This window comes from Penicillium hispanicum (assembly GCF_028827665.1).
Source record: "Penicillium hispanicum strain IBT 35686 chromosome Unknown utg000001l_segment0_segment0, whole genome shotgun sequence".
Lineage (NCBI taxonomy): Eukaryota > Fungi > Ascomycota > Eurotiomycetes > Eurotiales > Aspergillaceae > Penicillium > Penicillium hispanicum.
In genome coordinates this window covers 4631699-4658379 of record NW_026623193.1, presented here as the reverse complement: position 1 = coordinate 4658379, position 26681 = coordinate 4631699, and the positions used below count along the sequence as shown (strand labels likewise).

Sequence of the window (26681 nt, the reverse complement as noted above, 5' to 3'; positions counted from 1 at the left end):
CCTCATCTACACAGGCAAGATTTCTACACGGGCGCATTTACAGTTCGCCGTCTTCTAACATATCGAACTTTCTTTTTTCTCGTCGTGTTCGCCCGGAAAGCAAATCAAAACACAGGCGTGGTCACCTTTTTGGTACAAGTATAGTACTGATTCACGAAGGAGCACAAGGAGTGTTAGGCCAATTATAATAAGCACGCTGATCTCTGAATTTCACGACTATGGCTCGACGATCGTCTCGGCCCGCTCCTGCGTCGCCAGAAGCGCCCAGGGCGGCGCCAAAGCGACGCGCCTCTGCCAGGCTGTCCGCCTCGCAGGCAGAGATCAAGAGGGTCAAGTCCAACTCCACCCTATCGGGCAGCCAGGTCAAATCCACAGCCAAGAAGAGCAAGTACTTTGAGCCCGAGAGTTCTGCGGAGCCGGATCTCCCGTCTAGCGACTCCGGTGAAGACTCAGGCTCCGCTTATGAGGGCGAGGGGGTTGAACAGGACTCTGAGTCATCTGAAGGCCCGGATGCGGCCGTTGACAATGACTCAGGCAGCGAGGACATGCAGAAGGCTCGAGACAAGGGAAAGCAAGGCCGCAAGGCCGAGGAGGAAGCCCTGAAGGGCAAAGAACTCTGGCGTGAAGGTGTGCGGACGGGGTTAGGCCCCGGTAAGGAGGTCTTCATCCCCAAACCCAAGGCGCGAGACCCAGGCAAGGTGCCCTATCAGGAGGAGACCTTGCATCCCAACACCAAGCTCTTCCTGCTGGACTTGGCCAAGCATAACGAGAGAGAATGGTTCAAAGGTGAGAATTCAGAAGCCCAGCGCGGCTATCAAGCACGCTGACTAGGGTTTCTCCAGCGCACGATCCTGATTACCGCGCGGCAAAGAAGGACTTTGAAACTTTTGTCGAGACCTTGACAGCCAAGATCATTGACAAGGATAGCACCATTCCTGAACTTCCCGTGAAAGACTTGGTAGGCATATGGATTTTCTGCAGCCCTTTTATCTCTGTCATCCTCTTTTCTCAGAATAGCCCAGCTGATGATGCTTGATAGGTATTTCGCATTCACCGAGATATCCGATTTAGCAAGAATCCTCTTCCATACAAGGTATGTAGACCCCTGTCATATACCTATGCGGGTGGGTGATAGGACTGCTTGTGTTCCTGTGATGTTTGTTAGCTATGCAGGATATGCAGTTGACAGATAACTAGATCCACTTCTCCGCTGCGTGGTAAGTAAGTACCAGTGTTTCCTAGGGCTAAGAAAAGAGGCAACCATCCACTCATCATGGGAGTAGGTCCCGAACTGGCAAAAAGGGCCCATATGCGGCGTACTATGTTCACTTCCAACCTGGCTCGTGTTTCGTCGGTACGTCCTGTATAGTCCCCCCTCCCTATCTTCTGGTGTCTCTGCAGCATCTTGTTTCCTCTCTGTCTGTCCTTACTCATATCGCCTGGCCTGGTCTAGGATGCGGTCTATGGAACCCAGAAGCCGATGCGCTTGCCACGCTCCGAGAGGACATCGATGAGAATGCCAGTCAATGGAAGGAAGTGCTTAGAGCACCAGAAATGCGCAGAGCCTTCCTAAATGGAGCCCCTGATGACGATGACGCGGTTGTGGAAGCGTTTGTTCACCACAACCGCGAGTCTGCCCTCAAGACCAAACCAAAGGTAGGAAGCATTTCTTTCTGCTGTTTTCCTATCGACCCCATCCCTCATTTGTACCCATATTGTGGGAGGCCTTGCAGTCTGGTAACATTCCACCGTGCTTCCATCTTGGTATGCTGTTTCGATCGCATCAGCGACACCTGATGTTGTACGATGCGGCAAGGGCATTCGGGGGACGTTAAGGGTGCCAGCGTGTGCGATCGAGGTCCATCCCATCTCCTGGGTTCAAGCCAGTGGGTGAATTGGAGTTTGTATTCATTTCAGCTCGATGGTCAAGGTTTCCAGGGATGGTAGTGCTTTGAAGATGCCAGGGGGAGTCATTGCTGTTGGGATGACGCCTGGACAGTGGCCGACCACATTCCTGATTCATCATCTGGGCGAGTCTACCAAATCAGAGAAACAAAAACAGACCGAGGGCACTGCACATAGCACTGAGCAAGCCAGCGGTGGCATCACCGTCGCCATCTTCCGGTGATCACAATAGGCACCAAGATGGTCGCAAGGGCAATAGTGGCGGGAAACACGAGCGCGCACGGGAGCGGGAGGGCAGCCCGTGTTTTTGGAAACACACCCTTTCGCCCGGACAAAGCAGAGAGACTATTGACCATTGCCCTGGGTCGAAATGGCCTCGCGTTCTCGCTGAGAGGATGGATTTCCTCCTAGCGACGCCGTCGTATCTGGTTCCATGGTTCAGGCTGGTGCCCAGTCTCCACGGCCCCCTCAATAATCACCCGCGCTGACAAAATTTGAGACTGGATCACTAATACGGGCGTCTAGGGCTACGAGGCTGATAATCAGAATATCAAATTGCTACGGCTGCGCAGTTTCACACTCGGCCGACCCATCCCAGACGCTGAATTGATGGCCGCGGATGCCCAGGACCGGATCGCCGCGTTGGTCGGGGTCATGGAGCCCTTCGTAAGCCCTCCTCTGATCTATCTGCTCTGTGCTTTGCCCTGGTTGCCCACTCCCCGCCGATTTTGCCCTCTCTTGACTAGCCCGTTTCCCTTCTGAGCTAGCCACTTGGGCGGGTTGCCCGTCCCCTTTCTCCCTGCCACCGAATCAGCCTGCAAGATGGCTACACAGCCGCCATGCCTCTCTTTTCTCCGGCCACTGTGGGCGGGGTTGTTTCGTGGAGACCTGCGTTTCGTGTGGTTTGGTTTTGTGACTGACCGCTTCTCGACTACAAATAGGTGACGTATCTCAACAGTGTCGTGATGCCCGATCTGTAAGCCGATTTGAAGGAGGCTAGCCATGGCAGCAGGACTCAAGATGAATAGGCCATTATGGCCTTGTCCTTCTACGTTGGAAACCTATAGGATGATTGATTGGGGGCGCGCTATTGGTATATTTTGGCTGGCACTTGTAACTTTGGTCAAGACGCCCCATCCATACGCAGAAGACGAAACACTTCGGTGCTGCACCTGGCCTTTCTTGGGTGGTATACCTAGGTACACTCCGAGTCATCCTGTGTCATTTTGCTCCCCTTCCACAACACCGATAGGCCAGATGCACGTACTTGCATGCATATATGTACAGGACATTTTTCCCGGCTCTAATCCTGTGGGGCGGCAAGGCAGGGGACCGCAGGGAAGTGTCACTACAGTGATCACGTCTAGTTGCATTGACAAGATCAATTGCTTGGTGTTGATTCAGGTCCATTTCCACTCATTCCCATTCTCCCGTCTCTCCCGTCCCTGATACCCAATGATTCATAGCGTGATCCATATTGACTCAGGCGATGATTCCACAGAAATAACTACTAGAACCTAATTATCTCCCGAAACATATGTATATATATATATAGTATACGCCAATAGCGCAGCACTTGGATAAGATCAATCCGAATGGGGGATATTCCTAACTCCCAAACAATCATCCCAACCCCACGACTCATCATTCTCCCAATAATTCTCTCATAGCCCACTTATGACAGAAGACCTCCAAGTGGTGGAAAGTGATCTCCTTCGTTGTATACGCCACAAGAATCAAACGCCCAGCGCAATTACCCTTCTGCCATAATCCGGTATCGGCCTAGGTCTGCATAGCCCGGGGCCGTGACACACATATACACATTCTCGCCACGGCAAGCACCCGCATGCGGCATTCGGCCCGTTGGCGGGCATGCCCGCTAGACAAAACCTTGGATGACTCCATCTGCCGCATGTGGATTGGATTCGGTCGGGTCGGGACTCCGCGGCCGCGTCCCAGATTTTCAGCTTTTTGGTTACCTGAGTGCACCTTCCTGGTCTGGCATGGGCTGGTGTTTCCAAGAGTACGAGATTGGCAAACCAGTGGGGAGTAAGATTATAGGTGAATATGGACGTCCATGGCTGTAGAAGACTGGTTTCATCATCATTGAGTCGGGTTGGTTTGTGGTTCTGGTGGCTGTGGGTGTAGGATTGGGCTGGAACTGGTTGTTCATATTGAGTTCCATGGCTATGATACGATGTAACAGGGTCTAAGAATTAAATATGGTAGAATATGGTTAACCTTGACCCGGACTTTGTGGCTTGGTGTATGAAGGGTGAATTTCCTCAATCTTGGGTGTTTCACAGATAAGCACGGGGATATTTTTTCCATGATGTACTATGACCAATCAAACTTGCGTCAGTTCGGATGGTTCTTTCCAAAATCGACTAGGCTTTAGATGAACAATAGCCGAATAGAAAGGGTCTTGGGTCTTGGGTCTTACTCATAGAAGATGGTACTCTGAGTTATTTCTCTATGTGGACTCCTAGGGCACAACCGACAATAGCACAGAATGTTCCGCGGAGTATACCTTAGATGACTAGGGAGAGTGACTAGGAGAGAGTATGGTCAATAGAAATACCAAATCTGAGCTACTAAAAAGACAAGTGAGAGCAAGTCACAAGTCTTCACCAATATTGATAAGGTGTTAGAACAGCAGAGCTTGTTAGCGCTTAAAGCAAACAGATATAAGTATTAATTCAGTTATTAGATCCTAGGTAGGATGGAAAGCCGCTGTAAGCTGAAACTTTCTGGGTCATTAACCCTTCAGTGATACCTGCTGGACTGAAAAATCGTGATCTGTGTGGAAAACAGGAGGCTTATGCTACAACGCCTGTTGTCTTATAGGCCATTTAGGGGCTCATTGAATAAGTGCCTGGTCTATGGTATAGGCCTTATATATCGAACAATAATCTTAGTAGAAAGGTAACATAAATATATTATTGATTATATGATGCCTAAGGATTTAGGCAGCCCCAGCGCTGTGTAGATAGCTCTCAGTTTGGAGGACTTCCATCCTCTCTCCTCCCCTATTGTACTCTATTTCTCCGTTCCTGCCTGTTCTCCAGGTCTCCTGCGTACGTTTGTCTCTTTTCTCTTTTTTTTTTTTTGTTTCTTCGGCAAGGAGATGTCATCTAGCACTCGATAGAGATCCTGCGCCATCAATCATCCTATACTAGTTTCCTTTGATGGACATCTTACCTTGCCAATATATCCAACAGCGCTGCTACGATACTATTTGTGCAATGGGTTATAACAATGTAGTGCCAGGCTGTAAGAGTACCTAGGTACATAAGATATCCTGGGAGGCCTGGTGATTTTCCTATTTTCGGTTGCGATCGAGCCAAGTTGTTATGGTAACAGGTCCCCATGCGATCTATGGCAACCAGGGCTGATAAAACCAAGAGCCACCATGAATCAAGGTACTCAGAAATGTCTGAGCAAAATAGGAAGGTCCAAGACTGTGCGACTGGACGATGGGATACCTGCATATGATAAACAACAGGTGATATCCTCCTGCATACACAGCCGGAGCAGCACCCCCATTGCTGCCCAAAGCAAGGCGATAGGTAAGCGATTACACAGAAGCATGGTTTCCCACCAGTTGGAAAAGAAAGCAAGGCAAAAGATAGGCTCTGGGGAAGGTTCGTGGTCGCTGAGACCATGCCCCCCTTCGGCTCGAGCGTGCCGGGGTGATCTTATTGGATTGCATGCCTGTGATAGGATGAGCATCGAATAGAAAAGCAGCAGGTGTCAGATTGCTCATGCGTCGGTTACCAGCAGGGCCGAAAAAAGCAAGGTGATCGACGCACAGTATATGAGTAACTGCCCGCCTCGATGGACCCGGATGCCTAGATACGCCCCGAGCGTTGGAAGCCTTGGAAGCACAGTGTCACCGCCAGTTCCACATCACACGGGGGAGGTCATACAGTCACGCCGTGCTGCAGTCACCGCAGTCATGCAGGCCAGCCTAGGACGCCTTCTCGGATCCCGTGCAGAAGTGGGCGCCACGTCAGACTCAACCCGTCGACATTGTCATAGGCTACGGCCTGTCCCGTGACCGTCCAGCCATGCGGGCGGCGTCTATTAGTGCCCGACGGGTTCATCCTTGGTGATAGACGCGCTCCCGTGTGGGTAAGGAAAAAGGCTGAGAAGGGCAAGAGGAGGGGGGAAATCCCGTTGGAGAGGGGGGCCAAGCCCAAGAATCTGACCTTCCAATGGCTCTCGATCCATGAAACAAGTCCAAGAGAAAAAGTCGTAGCCTATCGGTCAGGTGGCGGTTGGGTCCCCAAGCCGCGCTCAGTCCCTCTAGACTAAAAGCGCATCGAGTGGCCAACAGGCCTTGATTCGGGTGGAGTCCGGAGTGTACAGAGTCTGGTACACTAGTTGAGCAAAGGGGAGCTGAAGTGGAGGTGCGGCAACACGGAAAGAGGCGGGCGGCAATGCAGGCTGGAAAACGTGGCAAATAGGAAGAGGATTGGTAGATCGCGATGTCCGCATCATTCGGGGGGGGAGGATGGAGAGAGGAGGGGGAGAAGGCGGGTGCCAATCACGGCACCAACGTTCTTTGGTGGCCGTTTTTTCTTTTTCTCTCTTTTTCTCTTTTTCCTATTTTCTTTTTCTTTTTGTCCCCCTGTTTTTCTTTTCTATTTTTTTCTTTTCTTTTTTTTTTGGCCAGATGGCACACACACGCACGCACACACATGCATGAGATCGGCGGGAAGACCGGCGCGGCCCGTGGGATGAGTATCCCGAGGCCAAAAGTTCGTATCATCGCAGACCGAGATAGATTGCCAATTTCCAGCCTCGGAAGGGGGTGCCTAACCATCAGCCAATCAGAGTAACCTGTTGCTTACCCATTTGATCCGTGGGACCCAATTTGTCCTCTCTCTCCCAGACAAGCGAAGGGTGAACAAAAAAAAAAGAAAAAGTGGAACGGACGGGATTGGCGGTGTCCTCGCCCCCCGTACAACGTGGTTGTGGCTCTTAGACAAGGAACCCGCCCCCTGTCAGCGGTCAACGTAGCGCTAATGCAGGTTTCCTTGGCTCATGATGGGTCGTTCAGATCCAGTGCTACAGCCCTGGGTTCTTAGGGCCCTCCACTCTCGTCTCTTCTTTGCCTCTCTTCTCCCCCCCTCTCCCTCACTCCACCTAACCACGAGCCATGGGCCTAGGTTGGAGCGGAATTCCGCTCGTCACCAGACGAGCATCGGATCGGGAAACGGAGCGACGTGTAAGAAGTAGAAAGCGCGAAAAGTGGCGAGAGCTGAACCCCACTTGTCTTTCAGCTGAAGTCCGATCGCCACTTCACACCGCCTCGCTCTCTCTTGCAAGCGGGCGAGGGAAGTTCGATAGTGCATGCAGTAGTTTCATGTACCCGGCCCGGAGCAGATACTATGCTCATCCTTCGTGGTGTTTGGGCGTTTGGGGTGTGATGACCATCTGCTTTGAGTTTATTCTTTCTTTTTCTTCTCTATTGTCTTCTGTACGGTGGTGGTACTGGTAGTAGTAATAGTAGTAGTATTAGTAGTATTCATAGTCGTAGTAGACAATGTAGTACCTAGTAGGTAGTATAGGTTACAGCACAAGCCCCTACTCGCCCTAGCGGTTTAGGTTGCAACAATTCGCCCCGACCCGCGCTCCATTGCCGTGGACGAGAATCCTGGTTCCGCGGGGCCGGTTGCGGTTGTGCGACGACGGTCCGAGTCGCGCAGGTCCATGTCCTTTTCCACTGACGATCCACACCTGTGCATGGGGTTCCATGAAATATCCTGGCTCTCGAGTCACCTGTGCAGACGGGGATGATGTCAGGGTTTGGCTCTGGCTTTTTCTTGCCTTGTCTTGTCTTTTGCTCATTTTCTTTTTTCGGTAATGCATGTCCCCCCCCCCCCCCCCGTCTGCCCTTTCATCGTTTAGCGGGGATGGCCGAGGGAGATATAGATGGGGGCTAAAAGAAGACTATACTGATGCAGACTCCGCTCACCTTCAGTATTCGATTCTATCATTCAGGATGGCGAGCATCGCCCGTCTCCCATATGATGTACATACTTTGCCCAATCTGAAATCAGATCCGATGTGTGGCGAAGCATCTACACTTGAATTTTTCCTCCCCGTTCTCAGCCAGCGCAAGCATGGTCCCCCTCGACGAACCACGGTTGCCCAGCAGGGCCTTCCTGGTTCAGGTGCCCTAGCGTCAAGAGGGTCCCCCGTCCATGTCTATGGGTCACTGGCGCCGCTTTAGCCCGCGCTGCCCGGGCTCCACCCCGTTTAAAAACCACGAGTTCCAATCAGAAAATTCCATTGCGCCCTTTTTATTCTTCTCTCCGATCTGACAAGTTCGGGTGTGCTTTTTTGCTCGTCCTTTTTCCACTTCCTCCCTTGTGTATGGTCTCCGTTCTCTTTTTTCCCTGTCCCTTTCCTTTTTTATTTTTCTTTTCCTTTTTGTCCACTCTATATAACTGACTAGTTACAACCTGCTCCATCGGGCTCACGTCATAATTCCGCCGAGGTTCTTCTTTCCTTTCTTCCCTTGTTTTTTTCGCCTTTTCTTTTTGGTCTGCCCCCGTTGATTTCCTTTTTCTTTTTTTCGACCAATTTGGACCTGCCTGCATCGTCTCCATTTCCCCTGCGTGACCGCGCTATGCTGGCGTCGCCCGTGTGATTCGACTCGTCCCCCTTTCATAACTCGACGTCACATCCCTGTACCCTTGACTCATCTCATCTTCTCCTTTCCCTCGCCAAACACACAAATGTCCAGCCATCCCCCCGACTACGACCCTAATCGCCAGGGCCAGTATCCACCGCCGCAGTGGAACAGTCAGCCGGACGATCACTCGCCCTATCCCGTACGCGCCTCGCGGCCTTCCACCTCGATCCTGTTGCTGTCATGCTGACCTTGTTCAATCAGTATCCGCCGGCCTCTTATCCTCCCCCCGACCACGACCGCGCCTACTACCCACCGCCGCCATCGCAGTATCCACCGCCATCGAACATGGCTGCCATTCACCCACACGTCCAAGGACAGGATCCCTACCGTCTGCCTCCTCCGCCAGGATCCTACCGCCCCGATGTCTATGCGCAACCCCCACCCCAGGTTGTTTATCAAGCCGCAGCACCGCGACAGAGAACGGCCATTGCCTGCCGGTACTGTCGCCGACGGAAGGTATGTGAGGGGAGAATCTGTTATCTCAAGACACGATGGCCGATCCCGGTGGGGTGGACCAACATACTGACGGATGCTAGATTCGTTGCTCGGGTTTCGAGAGCTCGCAGGACGGCCGCTGCAGCAACTGTATTCGTTTCAACCAGGAGTGCATGTTCACTCCCGTCTCATCGCAGGCGCAAGCCTTCGTTCCCGCACACGCCGCCTACCCTCATCTGCGCAATGGCCCCGGCGGCGCTCGCACCGGTGCAGGCGTGACCCTGTACGGCGCTCACGGACAGCCCCTCCCTCCCCAGCAGCAACCGCAAGGACCCGAAACCACCCTGCCGCCACCTCAAGGGATGTATCAACACCCGTACGGCGGTGCCCCGCCGCCCCTTGCGTCGTCCATGCCGGATCCGGTAAGGCAATCCATTCCCCCCTCCCCCGAAAGCCCGATCTCATGCGTTTGGATTTCTACAGAGACAGCCTGGAGGCCGTCGCGGCTCTGGCTCGGGATTTGAGTACCCTGATCCGACCAACCTCGCTCCCGTTACGCCCGTCGGCTCCACATCCGGATACCAGATACACACCGCTCCGAGCCCCTACTATCCTCCACCGCACGATCGACGCACCTCGCCGCAGTCCGGGTATGCCTACGATGCGCGCCATTCCTCCTCGCCCCACAGCTCGCCGTATCCGACTATGCAAGCGCCGCAAGGCGGAGTGACACCACCCCCGACTTCGACGCCCGGTGGCTCCGCGCGCAGCGGATTGAATGTGCGAGATATGCTGAACCCCGGCGACTCCCATGGTCGCTCCAGTACTGATAGCGACATGCTCAATGCGCTCAACCGGCGCGGCCTGAACCAGTAAGGGTTATCTCTTGGTGGGTCGCGGCGGGACAGCGGCGGAGGAACGGGCAGGGATATGCCGGAATGCGGGGATTCGGAAGGAAGGAGCCGTGTGCTGGCCACACGGTTAGGAGGACCATGTGTGGAGGGATGGTTACCCAGAGGCAGCGTGGCTTGATCGGAGCAATGCGATCAGGCTGGGCGTCGTTGTGCGTTCCCCAGGACTTCTTTTGCCCGCCTTCCAATTTGGACGCAAAGGCCTCGTGAAGCTCATGAGCAATTCCGTCACCGGAAGATTCACGAGAGAAATCCGAACAGGGAAGAGGAGAATTGCCGACACAGCTCTTCTCAGACCACTCGAACTAGGGGGATCCGAGTCGGGATCAGTCCTGATCAACGATGCACAGCCTACTTGTCTTCGGTTTTGGCACCAGACCACGAAACGCGGACCCATGAGCTTTACGAGCCGCACGAACTTTACACTGAGACCGTCAGACCTGAAGGTCTTGGGGCTATCGGCCTACGACTTTATTTTTTATACATTTACATTCTCATCGACTCTGGCTAATTGCGGAAGGGCATCAAATTTGCTGAAATTGGGAGGTGGATTTCTAGTGCAGGCCTTGCACGGATTCTCACGACCAACCCAAGTGACTGGTCGAGAGCAACGGTCGGGTCCAAAGATATGAAAACCACACCACCAGGCACTCTCTGGCCTCTCCCCAGCCAGCCCAAGCCCAGCCGTAATCTGGCACTACGCATCATGCTCAACGACTCTTTCCTATCCACTCATATGCCCCCGTGATACTCCAACCTCGGGTGGCATTCTTATACTCCTGTCACGATTTCGGGCGGCTATCTGTTTTACACCAGGTTTGCGTTAACGGTCCGGTTCACTCGTCATTTTGTTACCTGTTTAGGCTGTATCTGGTTTGGATTTCTGCTTTTGCTTTTCGTTATACCTTACAACAACCGGAGGGCAATCTCTTTCCGCTCTGAATGCTTTTTGTTGCGTTGTTCGTGTGAGCAACAAAAGATGGTCGGCTTCGTCAATTTTTCTGGTTTCCGTTGGTTGGATTTTATGCGCGATATCTATCTCATCATGTTCTGTGTTTTTCTCTGCGTGTCAACTTACATCTGGGAGGCTGTCTGATCACTTTGTCCTTTATGCTCATGTCTTTTTGCGGTTTGCATGTCTTGTCTCATGTTCTTGAACGTCCTATCACTACTATGCTTTCATCAGTTGAGTGTCTTCTGATGAATGGAATCGATCGTCTCGAATCGAGCACCTCAAGTCAGGTCCATCGCGTTCATCTACACTAGGTTTACGTATAATAGTGGATGTTCCCGTAATCATCTTCTCCCATTGATTTAACTGGACTGTTTCACACTCATAGTCTGCAAGTGTAAGGATACCTCAAGATCTTGATTCTAAATGTGGAGAAACCGGGGAATTGCCGCAGTTCCTCACGCTCATTTTAGTGGCTGGATAGCCGCGGGTTGCCGGGAAAAGCTGAGGCCCTCAGAACAAACTTGACGGCCAGACATTATGACAATCGCATTTTGCTTAGGCATCAATTGGCACTCTTCGCATATCGATTTGTCCTTTGGTTGGTCAACTGGAAAGAGAAGAATACTAATAAGGACTAGAGGGATAGAGAACATTTAAAGCCCTCGACCAAGGGAGCGTTGGCGAGTTCTGCTAATAATTGATAATACCGATGATGTTGCCCTCTTTTTCAACCAGAAGCTAGGAGGTAATTGGGGCCTTGCTACCTAGGTAGGATACACGTTTGTGACAAACAAGGTTGAACTCCCTTAAAACATAGCTTGCCAACACATACTTCAAAACAGATTCCAAGAGCCCCAGGCTTTCGATGAGGACGTTGCTTCATCTCTGGGAGACGTAACAGGACATGAGTAAGTCTGCCTTTATGTTTAGTAATTCCAGTGCTCATAGCAGACATTACTTGTTTGATGATGGGAATATCAAGCTCAGATTCATCTGGCGGGCTCGCATTGAAGACTGCATCGGAATATGGTGGAACAAGGCTCTAGGAGAGAGCAGTTGAATTTAATGAGCGGTGTCAAATATTATGCACTCAACTCCCCTGTATTGGATGCAATACGATATACTATGTTCACGAGGTATACACTCAAACGGGGGTCAGGTGACAGCTGTCAAAATGTTCAGCGTCGCCCAACCATGGAACCGTTGACGGGACACGGCAGACTCCACCTGTAGCCTAAAAATTAACCATATTTACTAGCCATGGCAAGCTTCATCGTTAAATCACCGCGATCAACATCTCCAATCGAAGTTATGAATTTATTGGCGGCAGGTGATTGTACTGGGCTTCCTGTTCACCAGAATGGAAGCGCTACAGAGAGATAGCCGAGGAAGACGGATCAATATTTTTACCGCTAGTCCAAAAGAATACTTTGGTAGCATTCTGATACTAGAAAATTTGTATCTAGTCAATAAGAATATTACTCAAGGTTTCCGACCCCCCCACAGCAATTTCCGGTTTACAATCTCACGGCCAGCCTGACTCCTTTGAATTACCTCATACGGGCAGCGAAGTCGATTATCTCCGTGTGATTTCATCCTCTTCATATTAGTAAACTACTGTAGGCTAGGTCCCGGTGGATTGGCGCGATCGACATCCGAATGGCGTCCGTGCCTCCGGTTAAAGTATTGTTTCCGCTCCCCCTGTTATTTCCTGTGAAACAAACCGTCGTGGGGGCCACGAACAGACGAGAAATGTATTGGATAGTGTAGGCGATGAGTTTCCAAGGCTATGTATAAAGACTTATGAGTAAAAAAGTACGGAAAGCCTCTCAAGGAAGCTCAGAGTCGCTCACGTTCGAAGATGGAACGTCTAAAGGACGGTGTATACGCCGGGTCGGCCGATCAGTCTGCCGTTTCTCTTGAACCATTGGCAATCATTGGGTTTTCTGGTCGGTTTGCTGGAGATGCCACCACTTCCGAGAACCTGTGGAAGATGCTCCTGGAGCAGCGTTCTGCCGCTGGTCCAGTTCCTAGGTCAAGGTTCAATGCTAGCTCCTACTACCACCCTGATCCTGACCATGGAGCCACCTTTGCTGCACAATGTGGATATTTCCTGGAAGGCGATATCAACGCCTTGGATACGTCGCTCTTCAATCTGACTGCCAACGAGATCGCCTCCATGGATCCCCAACAAAAGCTATTGTTGGAAAGTGTCTACCACGCTCTGGAGAACGGTATGTAGCGAATATCTCCTTGGAAGAGAACTACTGGACCAGTCAACCCCATTCTACATGCTATAGTGCGGAGAATACAGCTGTCCATTTTCTATTTCTAATAGCATTACTTGTGGCTGACAAAAATTGGGTGCCGGCAGCTGGTGTGTCACTGAGCCAAGTCGCGGGCTCGAACACTTCTGTCTACGTTGGCGCATCCAACAATGACCATCTTGCCTTGGCCAACGCCGATTTGGAGATGCTGCAAAAGCACCGAGCCACGGGAACGTGTGCATCCATCTTGTCAAATCGAGTTAGCTGGTTTTATGATTTGAGAGGTACCAGTCTGACCATTGACACGGCTTGCTCTAGCAGTCTGGTGGCATTCCACCAGGCTTGCACTGGCGTCCAATCCGGCGAATCTGATATGGAAAGTCTACATTCAACATTTCCCAAATGACCGAGCCTAATATTGGAATTAGGCTATTATCAGCGGCGTAAATCTCATTGAGCACCCTGCTTCCACAATGCAACTGAGCACATTAGGAGTTCTGTCTCCCGATGGGAAATGTTTCAGTTTCGACCATCGTGCTAATGGCTACAGCCGGGGCGAGGGAGTTGGCACCGTCATTGTCAAGCCTCTTGCTGCGGCGCTGCGTGATGGGGACACAGTCCGGGCGATTGTGCGTGGCACTGGATCCAATCAAGATGGCAAAACACAAGGGCTCAGTCTCCCTAACCCCGAAGCCCAAGAAGCATTGATTAAACAAGTATATGCTGCGGCCAACCTCGATGTTAATGACACCGGTTATGTCGAGGCTCATGGAACCGGTACTCCCGTGGGTGATCCCCTTGAGGCCAAGGCAATCTCGAAAGCATTCAACGTCGCTGAGAGAACATGCCCGCTGTATATTGGCAGCGTCAAAGCCAACCTGGGGCATTTGGAAGGCGGAGCCGGTATGGCAGGACTGATCAAGGTGATTATCATGCTGGAAGAGCAGCTGATTCCCGGCCTTGCGAATTTCGAGAAGCTCAACCCGAAACTTGAGGGGCTTCCAAACGTGGTGTTTCCCACAGGCCCAACTTTGTGGTCAGAACGCGCTCATCCGCGTCGCGCGTCAATCAACTCGTTTGGGTTTGGAGGAACGAATTCTCACGCTATTTTGGAAGCAAGCACTCTCCTCGAGAGAGGTAACACGATCGTTCTTGGAAAGTGGGTTGAATATGACAAGTTAGCTAATCGGCTTGCAGACTCGGGAAGATCGTCAGAGCAAGAAGAGAGCGTAATCAGTACGCCTCCAACACCTCCACCACTTCACCACAAGCTGCATGGTATGGCATCTCCATTAACCCACCGTACTATGACAACGCTCATCCCAGACCCAGACATTCTTCTCCACGCCGACAGTTTGAAGTCTCTTATAGACCGGCATCATGGGTCGAGTTGTGTTAACCGATCGCTCATCTTTCATTTTTCCGCTGCAGACCGGCCTGGGCTGATGCGCAATGCTCAAGCTTTGAAGGCTCACCTTGGACTGATGAGCGGCACGCAGAATAAACACGCTGAATCGAAGTATCTGATGGACCTCGCATTCACGCTGCTGGCAAAACGTAGTAACCTTCGCTGGAAGACTTTTCACGTGGCGAGTTCGGTTGATGAACTGCAGAAAAAGCTGGACAGCAATGCCCCTGTTGCCTTTCGAGCCAAGCCCCATGATTACAGAATAGGGTTTGTGTTTACTGGACAAGGTGCCCAATGGTCCAAGATGGGCTCGTCCTTGCTCATGTATCCTGCTTTCCGCCAAAGCATAGAGGAAGCATCGTCCTACCTGAGTGAGCTAGGATGTCCTTACAGTGTGCAATGTGAGTCACTCAATAAAATCATGATTTATCCAGGCTGACAAAAACAGCAATCTTTGAGCAAGGGTCCCAGGACATCAATCATCCTCTTCTCTCTCAAACAATGTGCACGGTTCTTCAAGTTGCTCTCGTTGAATTGCTTGCCACTTGGAATGTTCTGCCCGGGGTGGTCCTTGGTCACTCCTCTGGAGAAATTGCTGCTGCATACTGCTCTCGAAAAATCACCCGGCAAGCCGCATGGAAGATAGCGTACTACCGTGGCCTTGTTTCTGTGTCGCTCCACAACCGAGACAGTGGTGGGATGATGGCCGTCGGGGCTTCCTCTGATGCCATCAAAGAGCTCCTGAGCTCTTTGCAACCGCAGTTCAGCAAGGTCCCAGAGATTGGATGTGTCAACAGTCCTAAGAACATCACTATCACAGGAGAACGTGAAGATCTTGAGAAGCTGCGAGCTGCCTGCAGCGAGAATGACATTTTTGCGCGTGTACTCCCTGTCAAAGTTCCGTATCACTCACGGGAAATGCAATCAGTCGCCGATACATATCAATTGCTTCTCCAAGATCTTTCAAAGGGTGAAAAGTTGAAGACCCCACAGAGAATTCGGATGATCTCCTCGTTGACCGGCTCTGCAGTGGAGGAAGATAGCCTCCATCAAGCCAACTACTGGGTCCAAAACCTGACCTCGCCGGTCATTTTCTCGGATGCCCTACTGCTAGCATGCTCGGAAGAGTTCTCTTCCTCGAAGGACTCCACCAAACCTGGTCTAGATGAGTTGATTGAACTCGGGCCGCATTCAACAATGCGCAGCGCAATTCGGGAGGGACTTGCTTCATATGCTAGTCTCAAGGTGATTGAGTACTCCCATATTTTGACCAGACAGTCTTCGTCCAACATCACACTGCTACAAACAATGGCTAGTCTCTACAGCAGAGGTTATCCTCTAAACTTGGACGCAGTGAATCAAGCGTCCTGTACTTCACCCGGCGACAGACGGATGATCTCAACTCTTCCACCATACAATTTCAACCACGATAACAGCAGCAGGACACAGACGCGGATTATGAAAAATATCAGATACCCGCGCTTTCCCAGGCATGAGTTGCTTGGAGCTTCAACTTGGGATTGGAATGAATATGAACCAAAATGGCGCAATGTTCTACGGACCTCGGAAATGCCTTGGCTGAAAGACCATCAGGTAAATACATAACCTCAGTGGCTTGACTATAATGCACTAATACAGTATAGATAAATGGTAACATCATCTATCCTGGTGTTGCTTCCTGGATCATGGCCATAGAAGCAGCGTCTCTGCTCAAAACCACCTCGGCGCCGGTTACTGGATATCGAGTAAAGAATATCTCATACAAAGCGGCGCTCATCATCCCCGATACAAAGGAAGGCCTCGAGGTTTCCTTCAGCATGCGGAAGACCGAAGATGTAACATATGATCATCAGCCGTGGTACGAATTCTATTTGAGATCATTCGACATAGACAAGGAAGCTTGGACAGAGCACACCTGTGGCCTTGTACGCGTTGAATGCAGAGCTCCCACCAAAGAGTCGAATGAGCTCTCATCTCAATCATCAATCAAGCTTGGCGGAGACACACTGAGATATGCGAAAGAGAAGTGCAACAAGGATGTGGACCTTCCCAGTTACTACGGGAAATTACACTCCCATGGTGTCGTGTTCGGGCCGACAATGCATAACGTTAACACAATGCAAATTTCTGGGACAGCGAGGGAAGCCATTGGTGACATTCTGACGCCTTCGCTCTCCAAGTACATGCCAGCTGGGTATAGCCCGCCACTTCTTCTTCACCCGACAACTATTGAGAGCATGGCACACTCGTTCCCACTCATCTGTACATCCAGTATGTCACCACTCGGAACAGAGCTTCTCTCCACATTCATGGAAGAAATATGGGTTTCAAGCTCGTTCAGCAGCAAGCCTGGGACCAAGTACCAGGCCCATGCTTGGAGCGAAGAGCGGGACTCGTCAAATTGGAGTGTCAATATGAATGTGTGGTCAGCAGGAAACGAGTGCCAGATCATGAGCAAGGGCACGATAATTTCTGCTCTACCACACCAAGCCCAGGAGGAACTAATTGCCTACCCATGCTATGGAATCAGTCCGTACTTGAGTACAGACTTGCTCACTTCAGCCTCTGCCTTCCGAAACTTCCACCGGGGGCTCTTGGATGGAAAAGACATGGAGCTGGTTGAGAAGCTTGAGCTTTTAAGCACGACAATTATTTTGAACACCATAAACGAACTCCAGTCAGTTAGGCATCGCCTGTTGCCCGACTATGACCAGTGTTTCAGTTGGATGCAAGATACTATTTCCAACATGAAAACAGGCGCTTTGCCGCTTGTCGATCCGACGACACTTGCCAATCTCCAACAAGACCAAGGGATTGAGGCTGCATTTCAATCTGAAATTGCCCAATCTGGTGGCCTGGGGAGGCTTCTGGTTGAATGCGGAAAGAATCTTGTTCCTGTTCTCACAGGCCAACAAAGCCCATCTATTCATGAGTGTCTAGTTTCAGAAGCATTTCAGGAAAGACTTCTCGGGGACATTGAGCCGCTTTTGTCACAGTACTTGACTTCTTTTGGGAAAGACCATTCAGACCTCCGCGTTCTAGAAGTCGGTACAAAGACCAGTCATATCGCGGAAGGGATTCTGAAAACCCTTGGGTCAAGCTTGAAACAATACGACCTCACTGGAGTGACACCTGAACTGCGCAATGGAATTGAAACTCAATTAGAAGAGTGGTCCGATAAGGTGCAGTACTGTGATTTGAATCTGAAATCCGATATCCTCAGCCAAGGGCTTCAAGTCGGATCTTATGATATCGTGGTGGCAGCAAATGTGAGTAAACGCGCCAGGCTCTCTGGGTTTTTCATGGAGAACTAACAAACTATACAGGGCCTCTGGGAGAGCAAAGATGATCAGAAGACATTGCCCCTGATGCGGTCTCTTCTCAAACCGTATGGTCCTTGGCCCCCAAACCAATTGAACGACGCCAACTGACTTTTTAAGTGATGGAAAATTTGTGCTGATTGAAGACACCAACCGAAGCTCGATGCGTTCTGCGGTTTCATTTGGTATACTTCCAGACTGGTGGTCAAGAACTTGTCTCACGGAAGATACATGGGCGACCAAACTCTATGAGGCTGGTTTTAGTCAAGATCCTCTTGTTTTCCATGACACCAATGAACAGGATGCTCAGGAGTCAACCCTGTTCATTTCTACGGCGGTAGATTCAGGGGAGACTGTGAACAGCAAAGTTCCTAAAAAGTGCTTCATTATTTACTCGAGCGACGAGCGCAGAAATGTGGACATTGGTTCCTTGCTCAAAACCGAATTTGCGTCTTACTCGGGGATGCTTGTTCAAACAGTGCAGACACATCATCTTAGACTGCATGACCTTCAGGACTCGGTCTGTGTTGTCCTCGGTCTGGACGCCATCAATCTTTCCACACTCGAGTCTGACGATTACAATGACATCCAGCATATGTTATTGACCTGCAGTGGCTTGATATGGGTAACCAACGACTCTTTGACACAACCTGTCTCTTCTATGCCCGTGGGACTTATCCGTAACTTGCGATGGGAACGTCATTTTGAAGACGTCAATTTTGTCACTTTAGACATTGCCGACCCCCGTCCATCTTCCAGGAAGATCGTTCGAACGATTCAGGAACTCTTCCATTTCAGCTTTGCAGACCCAAAGAGAATTGAGAGCAATGGAGAGTACACCTTCCGAGAGGAAATGCTTTGGGTCAACCAGCTGCATCCCGCCCAGGCTGTCAATGATTATCTACAGTCCAAGTTCAACCCTCAACCTGTTTCCGAGCCACTGGGGCTTAACCTGGACCATCCATTGAAAATTTCAACCAGATCATTAATAGGTACCAAGACTTTTCAGTTCATTGAAGACCCTTCACAGCAAAGGGCGCTGCTTGACAATGAAGTTAAGATCTACGTCGAGGCCTGGGGTCTTACCTTGCTGAGTACGACGAGCACAAATGGCCAACACTTCGACGTCGTCGGGAAGGTTGTCGAAAAGGGATCAAAAGTCCACCACCTTGATCTTGACAACCGAGTAATTGCCATGAGTGCAAGCTCAGACGGTTTAGGGACATTCTTGATTACATCGTCCAGGTTGACGCAGAGGATTGAAAATGCCGAGAAATCCATAGATGCATCCGTCATTGCGTCAACCTTTTCCACTGCTGTCTACAGTCTGAACCGAGTGGCAGACATTCAACCGAATGAGAACGTTCTGATACATTCTGCTGCCAATGGCATTGGGCAAGCTGCAATCCAGATTGCGCGACTCGCAGCTGCGAACATCTTTGCAACCGTTTCTACAGTGGAGGAGAAGGCTATTCTTCTAAAATCTTATAGTCTCCAGGAGGATCAGGTTTTATACGAAGGAGATGACACTTTCCAAGCAGCTATTGAGCGGAAAACTGCTGGAAGAGGACTGGACGTTGTATTACAGACAAGAGCGAGCGCAGCATCTCATGCCTCTTGGAGATGCCTTGCGCCATTTGGAAGGTTCATTGATCTCATCAAGGATGCCACATCTTTCCGAACCAGCCTTGACATGCTACCGTTCTCCCGTGGAGCCATCTACGCCAGCGTTGACATCATTCAACTGGCTCAGCAGAAGCCGGACATGCTCTGTGGAGTCTTGAGGGAAGTCGCTGATTTATATGACAAGTCCCAGATTCATTGCCCTCAACCCCAAACGCAGTTTACCTTCTCTGAGATTCCACGGGCCGTTTCACTTGCCCAAGAAGGGGAAATGGCAGGATCTGTGATTCTGAAGCCACATGCAAAAGACATTGTTCCTGTAAGCTTGGTGTCTATGAGATCTTCATGGCTCGTCACTAACGCGATCCTAGAAATATCCTCCGCCGCCGCAACCCTACCAATTCCCAGCAAATGCTTCATATGTCCTGGCTGGTGGACTCGGTGGATTAGGAAGAAGTATTGCGCTGTGGATGGCTGCCAGAGGAGCAAAGAACTTTATTTTTCTCTCTCGTTCTGGCTTACGAGGAGATACCACGCACCAGTTTATTCAAGGATTGCGTGATAAGGGTTGCCGGGCTGAAGTAAGAGCTTGCGATATCACAGATCAAGAAATGCTCACCAAGACTTTGGCCTCATTTCAGCCAATGATGCCACCTATCAAGGGCTGCTTCCAATGCTCAATGGTTCTAAGAGTAAGTTCATATTCGGGCTTCCTTATAACATTGTATGTTCATACTTCGACAGGATTCAATGTTTCCCAACATGTCTGCACTGCAATGGCAGCAATGCGTAACCCCGAAGGTGCAAGGATCGGCCAATCTTGCCGAGGCGCTTCCACGCGACCTTGACTTCCTACTCCTGCTGTCTTCCTCGTCCGCAATCATCGGAAACCGAGGCCAAGCCAATTACAGCGCCGCAAACATGTACATGGACAGGCTGGCGGAACATCTAGTGCGAAAGGGGTTCCCCGCCATGTCTCTCAATCTCGGCAGTGTTCTATCTGCTGGCTGGCTGGCCGACAACAAAGATAGCAAGCTTTCTGGCGCGTTGTCCCATCTTACAACAAGCGAGGAAGAACTCTTATCCTTAATCGAATATCATGTCGATCCTCGGTGGAAAGCAGCTAAATCGATTGCGACGTGCCACACAGTTGCTGGTCTCCGAGATGCAGCGTACTTCTTCCGCCGTGGCGTGCAACTCCCCGAGTTCTTCCAGTACCCACTGTTCACACACCTCCGTGCAGTACCTGCTGATGCCCACACATCTGAACCGAAGGAAGAGTCGGGACCGTCCATAAAAGAGCAATTACAGAGACAAGATGCCACTGTTGACAAGGAGAAGGTCATCAGTCAGATGGTGCAGGCCATCTCCCAGAAACTATCCGCAATGATGTCCATTCCATCGGAGGACATAGAGCCCAGCCGGCCTATTACCTCGTATGGAGTAGATTCGCTGGTAACAATGGACTTCAAGGGATGGATTGCCAATTCCCTGGGTGCCAAGGTCTCCACTCTGGATTTGGTAAATGGGAACAGCATCATGGATCTGAGCCAAAAGATTGCAAAGAGCTCCGGTCTGGTGTCAGAGTAAGAAGAGAAAATTGCAATCCATTTTCTGCAGTAATTAGGCTACTACATCTCTGGATTGAAGACTGGTGTATGAGAAGCTATCTTGCTTCGTCCAAGACTGCGTTTATGGCGCAGAAACAATTGTTGGAGTTAAATTGATTGCGTTCGCTAACTACATGTACTCATCCCTGCCGTTTTCTTCCAGAGCATATGATTCAAAAGTAAAATCCAGTCCCACAAACCTCTAGAAGACTGGGATTATGTATTACACCGCAATCTTGAGCGTGGTCAAAGTCGGGCTGAAAGCATTGAATAGAGACAAAATGGGAAAGACAATGCAAAAAGAGTGCCAGGGACAATACAGATTTTCGGTAGGTGGTGAGAACATGAGGTAACGGGTAAATGCACAACACAGAAGGCAAAACATGATGGAGCAAAGAAGATGTCAGAGGAAAGATGTGGTGAGCGAAATCAGGCTTAGCGATAGCGGATGGCCTCGGGGGCATAAACGAATGTAGGCCCGAACTGCAGGGAAGGTGAGGAGATTCTATGAGCGCTTTTGCGGGCTGGAACGCAGCAATGAGGGCGTGCTGACGAATGACGTGGTAGAAATGAAGATAGGCGGGTTGGCAAGGAAAGAGTCAAACCGATCAAGCACTGTTTGGGATATTATCCAGCACACGCGACATTTTCTTCGCTCGCACCGGGTCCTCAACAATCAAGTCACGTTGTTTCAACATGAGATAGACTGTATCAACGACTTTGTTGAATGACGAGGCCGCACCACGCTCTTGCTTGAATCGGATGAGACTCAGGTTGGCTTGACGGCCATGTTCAAGTACAGTAAAGAACTCTGCAGTGAACTCGACTTCTCGGAGACGAAGGACTGTTGAAGTTAGAATATTTTCATCGAAAAGCCACAGTGAGGTCAGCTTACAGTTAAGCTCGCCTAATTGTCCATGGACAATGCTGTTGTTCTTGTCCATATACACGTTTTCCATACCGAAATCCTTCCAATCCCGCAGCATCTTGTAGACTTCCTTGCGGCCCTTGACTTTCGTTGTGTTCAATGCGATAATTCTGGAGGCTGGTTTAATTTGGAACACTCGTGCGAACCAGTTCTGGTTTGCAAGTGACCGTCGCTTGTCATTGAAAGGGTTGTGTGGATCCTCGTGTTCGAAGGAGCTGTCCGGATCAGTGAGACCTTTGCAGGGGAGACTTGAATTGCGAGGTTCAATCGAGTTCGTCTTGTCTTTGTCTTTATTGTTGGTCAGCCTGGCGCTACAAGCGTTCAGGATGCTCAACGTACCGTTGCCGGGCTGAGAAGCGGCCTTGTTGGATTTCTTTGGCATCAACTTCTTGAGCAACACACCACCGAATCGCTCCATGGAAGTTTTCCGCGTGTGTAGCTTCTCGTCATCCGACTTGATCGGGGAAGCCGGCTCCTGTGACGCGCTTTGATTAATAGTACCATTGCTGGGGGCAATGGGCTGTCGATCCTTGGGTGGAAGGGCCGGTGGGATATCAGAAACATGCGGGCGGTGCTTGAACCACGACCACTTCTTGCTCTCTGGGCCCTTGTCAACTCTCTTTGGAGAAAGTGGAACTTCCTGGATCGGGTCCAGACCGCAAGGGTGACGGGTCTGGCGTGAACTGGCAGAGAAAGCCCGGGAAGAATCCACCCCATCACTACTCTGGATATCTGAGCGGTTGGACTGATTCTTCTTGCGGATCATCAAAGGTTTAACTTCTTCAATTGAACGCATAGAACTGTGAGGCACCATGCGGATAGTGGCCTTCGCATCACTGTTGCGGTTGGGTTGACGTGGCCCTGGCTTCGTATTGTGGCTGATGTCACCAGGACCACGCACAGGGCTTGCGAACTCCTCATTGATAACGGGCAAAGAAGCTTCGTTGTATGTAGCCACGAATGGGTCAGCAAGTGCTTGGGTTCTGTCTTCCAGATCTTGTTTAGTGCGATGCTTGGCCTCATCCTCCTCAATCAATCGGTCAAGGTGGCCAATCACCCCAGACAAGTACGCGGGAATGTTGTCACTCCTGCCTTTGCTATGCTCGACAAGCTTTCGGCGCGTCTCTGTTAGTTCTTGGATACTGTACGATCGACCCGAGTCCTTCGGAGTCACTGATGTGGGCCTGGTAGTAGGCTTCGCTTGCTGCTCTGGGCTGGCAATAGATACTGGAGTGGCAGGAGTCTCGTATCCTGTTCCAGTACTCGTACTGCGCATTGTGGTGACAGAGCTTCCATTGAACGCTTCCTCACAAATCTGACCTAGTTCATTTGAGACTTTGCGTGCATCCTCTCTCCATGTGAAATCGGACCCTCGGACTTTTCTTGCTTGGCCCAAGCTCTTTACCTTGACACCACCGGGACGGACGAGGGCTGGCGGGGCGGGGAGTGGTGGACTGCTGGGCATTGTTGGCACGTCAATGCCATCTGCCATCATTTGCAGACTAGCGGCGCTGGGAGACCGTTTGAGATCAGTTTGCTGATTCTGGGCAGTCTTTCGCCGCTTGGGTTTCGTGGATCCTTGAGAGCGGTTCCGCGCATGATGAAATAAAACATTGCGACGGTAGCTCGTCGAGCGAGTAGACAGGCCATGGTACCGAGAGCTGGAGTTTTGCACCTTGCCAGATTGAACAGACTTCATGGAGCTGACTTTGTGCTTCCTCTTTTGTAGAACGGTAAAAGGCGAGCTAGCCACGGGGTCTGCCTCCTCTGGTTCTTCCTCCTCTACAATCGAGGGAGGAGGCTTCACAATAGGCGAAAACTGTTCCATTGGGGGACTTGGAGGGGATTCTCTGTGGATTGTGATTTGGGCATACTTTGCTTCAGCTGCAGATCCATGGGTCTTGGGCGATCGGTACGGATCATAGCTCTCGACACTTCCACACGACTTCGGCTCTTGAGGAGAGAGGTCTTTAATCCTCGAGATATGCGATTTCTTGTTGGAAACTGTTCGGCCGTTTTGACTTCTTCCTCTGCGAACCTTGCCGCCCGGCCGGGAGATATGGTGGTAATCGCTAGCTGAGTACTCCAACGGCTGACCCTGGTAATTCTCAAGCTGCTCATCTCGAAACTTCACGAGAGCGTTGTAAAACATGCGTTCATGGCTCGGCCTTGCAAGGTGTTAACAATTGTAGGTAGTGTCCGGTATGGAAGATCACTTACTCGATGCACATGATTCTGTCAATGAGATCATCTGGCTTTGCATCATGCCACAGAGTTTGAAGGTTGCGCAGGATGTCGAAGTCCATATCTTGACGGCACGCAACCGGTGCTCCGCAGTCCTCAATTGACAACCGAGGGGCAGGTCCGATGTAGTGATCGGCCATCGCATTGTGGAGCTTTTCATACTTTGTCAGTAGGGGATGCAGCCAAATGCTTTGCATTGAAATTCTGTCCTCTGGTCGTTTTTGCAGAATCCTTTGGATCAGATCGGCTGCCTCAGCACTCAATTCCGACGGAATCATGTACTCGCCTCGCTTGACTAGTCTCAGTGTACTCGGGAGGTCGCCACCATCAAATGGCAGATATCCTGTCAGAAGAGCAAATAATATGATCCCGCAGCTCCACATGTCGGCTCTGTCACCACGATACTTGCGCCCGTAAATGATCTCAGGGGCTGCGTAATGGGGACTTCCACAAGAGGTATTCAACAAGTGACCTGCGGGTTGGAGCGCAGCCATACCGAAATCCGCTAATTTGACGTTGTGATTGCCATCCAGCAAGATATTCTCCGGCTTCAAATCACGGTGGCAGATGTTGAACCTGTGGCAATATCCCAGTCCAGCAATAATCTGACGGAATAGTCGAACGGCCTCTTCTTCTGGAAGAGGTCCATTTTGAGAAACGTAGTCGAAAAGCTCACCCCCTTCCACATATTCGAGAACCAGGTACCTGAAAACGCAAGTTAATACGGAAAGCTCTCAATGGCATTCGCAATACCCACAGTTCTCCTCTGTTTTCCCACACATCATACAGACTGATCACATTGGGATGTTCAATCAACTTCATGATAACCACTTCCCGCTCAATTCCACATGGCATGTGCCGTGCATTGGAGAAACCAGAGAAGCTGCTGACATTCCGATCCATTGCTGCAATACTTTCACTCTGAACCATGGCTGCCGACTTTTTCGAGACAATCTTAATTGCCGCAGTTTGACCGGTGACGGCATGTTTAGCCAGTCGGACGCGTCCTGTGGCGCCTTTCCCCAGAGTCCTCCCAAGTTGCCATGGCCCAACATGTGTCTTTCTTTTTCCCTTGTTCGACAAGATAGAAGCAGCCGACACCACCGAGTTACGGGCGGATTCCGATTGAAAGTCCGTTGCGACTGACAGTCGCTGATTCTCCTTGTCTCTCGGCGTGGGGCTCATCACAACTGACATGCGATCTGGCGTCTTGAGTACATCAATATCTTCGACTCGCACACTGGGTGTTTCGACTCTGGGAGATCGGGAGTGATTCATCCGACTAGATGCGTCCGTCAAGGGTTGACGTCTCCGAAGAGGATCGTCTAGATCCAACATCGTTTGGTCCATTATTCGTGGGCTGCTGGTCCACATGTATTCACGAGAACATGGGTTTGTATTCACGACAAGATGTGGTTAGTAGAAAGCTGGGTATCATTAGCCCTCACACACAACCCGAGCGACGCTTTTGTCCCAACCCACCTATTAGAGATCCGATTAAACGATGAACAACGTCAATTCTCACTAGGAGCGCTCGTCAAAAGAAAGGATATTGGTAAGGATCGACTCCAGAAGTCTCTGGACAGGTAATGAATGACTGGTGACTGTTCAATATAGCATCGTGGGGTCGAAGGGGATCAAACGAGAGGCGTTTCGGAAGCTGTGAACCCGATGGATGACACGAAGGCCGAGAGAGAGAGAGACTTGCAGAGGTCCGGCTGTGATCAAAAGTCGCGAGAGGTTGGGTGGGAGGGAAAAGGCCCTGGCATGCCTGAGCACGACTGTTGTGACGGGTGTGGAATGGACTAAGATTCCTCTCCGTCACGACGAGCTGGAATGCGTCTGCTCTCTCTCTCTCTCTCTTTCAACCTCTTCAGCAACAAGTTTTAGCTTTTGTCTTTCCTGACCGATCGCCATCTTATTTTGTAGTTACGATTTTGGGATTCCTGTTACCTTCTCTCGACTCTTGTACTCGAGATCAAAGTTGACCACTCGTTTACTATCTAGATCGACACTGTTGACATGGTTTACTCGAAGCACAACCACCCGTGAAACGGCTGAAACAAGTCGAGCCGATCGTCATCTCTCACAGCCAAACAAACACTCTAGACAGCAATATCGAGTTTTGTTTAGGGTCGGGCAAGTCCACTCGGTATACATTCCCACGACCGCAGGGGGAGGGGAGCAATGTGCCTGCAATCATGGTCTCTTATCGTCTATCGTAGGCGCCCAAGGGGGCTCACATTATCGTTGGCATTCCAATCCCCTACAGTCCTGGTCGAGTTGCTAACCTCGAATTCAACTTGATTGCCACGATTGTCCACAAACTGGCTCCGTCGATCTCGTGTCTGGATTATGCACGGCGTGTA

At 50.7% G+C, this 26681-nt stretch overlaps 4 protein-coding genes across 4 annotated transcripts; 3 read left to right on the top strand and 1 right to left on the bottom strand.

Annotated features, from left to right (window-relative positions):
- Positions 1–218: 218 nt before the first annotated feature.
- On the top strand, positions 219–2879 carry N7459_001750 (DUF2461 domain-containing protein; the record flags this gene model as incomplete). Its single annotated transcript, XM_056940935.1, has 7 exons — positions 219–786; positions 843–958; positions 1040–1093; positions 1198–1217; positions 1284–1656; positions 2431–2571; positions 2847–2879. Coding segments are annotated over 7 exons (1305 nt in total), but the record flags the coding sequence as incomplete, so codon positions are not given.
- A 5775-nt stretch (positions 2880–8654) lies between these two features.
- On the top strand, positions 8655–9922 carry N7459_001749 (Zn(II)2Cys6 transcription factor domain-containing protein; the record flags this gene model as incomplete). The annotated part of the gene is made up of 4 exons (XM_056940934.1): positions 8655–8750; positions 8813–9067; positions 9148–9468; positions 9530–9922. 4 exons carry the CDS (start codon positions 8655–8657, stop codon positions 9920–9922), a joined length of 1065 nt encoding a protein of 354 aa, XP_056805214.1.
- Positions 9923–12773: 2851 nt separating this feature from the next.
- N7459_001748 (uncharacterized protein) lies at positions 12774–21120 on the top strand (the record flags this gene model as incomplete). The annotated part of the gene is made up of 8 exons (XM_056940933.1): positions 12774–13146; positions 13251–13438; positions 13608–14988; positions 15036–16180; positions 16231–17882; positions 18028–19849; positions 19902–20222; positions 20275–21120. The coding sequence occupies 8 exons, from the start codon at positions 12774–12776 to the stop codon at positions 21118–21120; spliced, it is 7728 nt and encodes a 2575-aa protein (XP_056805213.1).
- Positions 21121–21748: 628 nt separating this feature from the next.
- Positions 21749–25662, bottom strand: N7459_001747 (serine/threonine-protein kinase; the record flags this gene model as incomplete). Its single annotated transcript, XM_056940932.1, has 5 exons — positions 21749–21984; positions 22036–22356; positions 22408–24236; positions 24289–25017; positions 25070–25662. 5 exons carry the CDS (start codon positions 25660–25662, stop codon positions 21749–21751), a joined length of 3708 nt encoding a protein of 1235 aa, XP_056805212.1.
- Positions 25663–26681: the final 1019 nt, after the last annotated feature.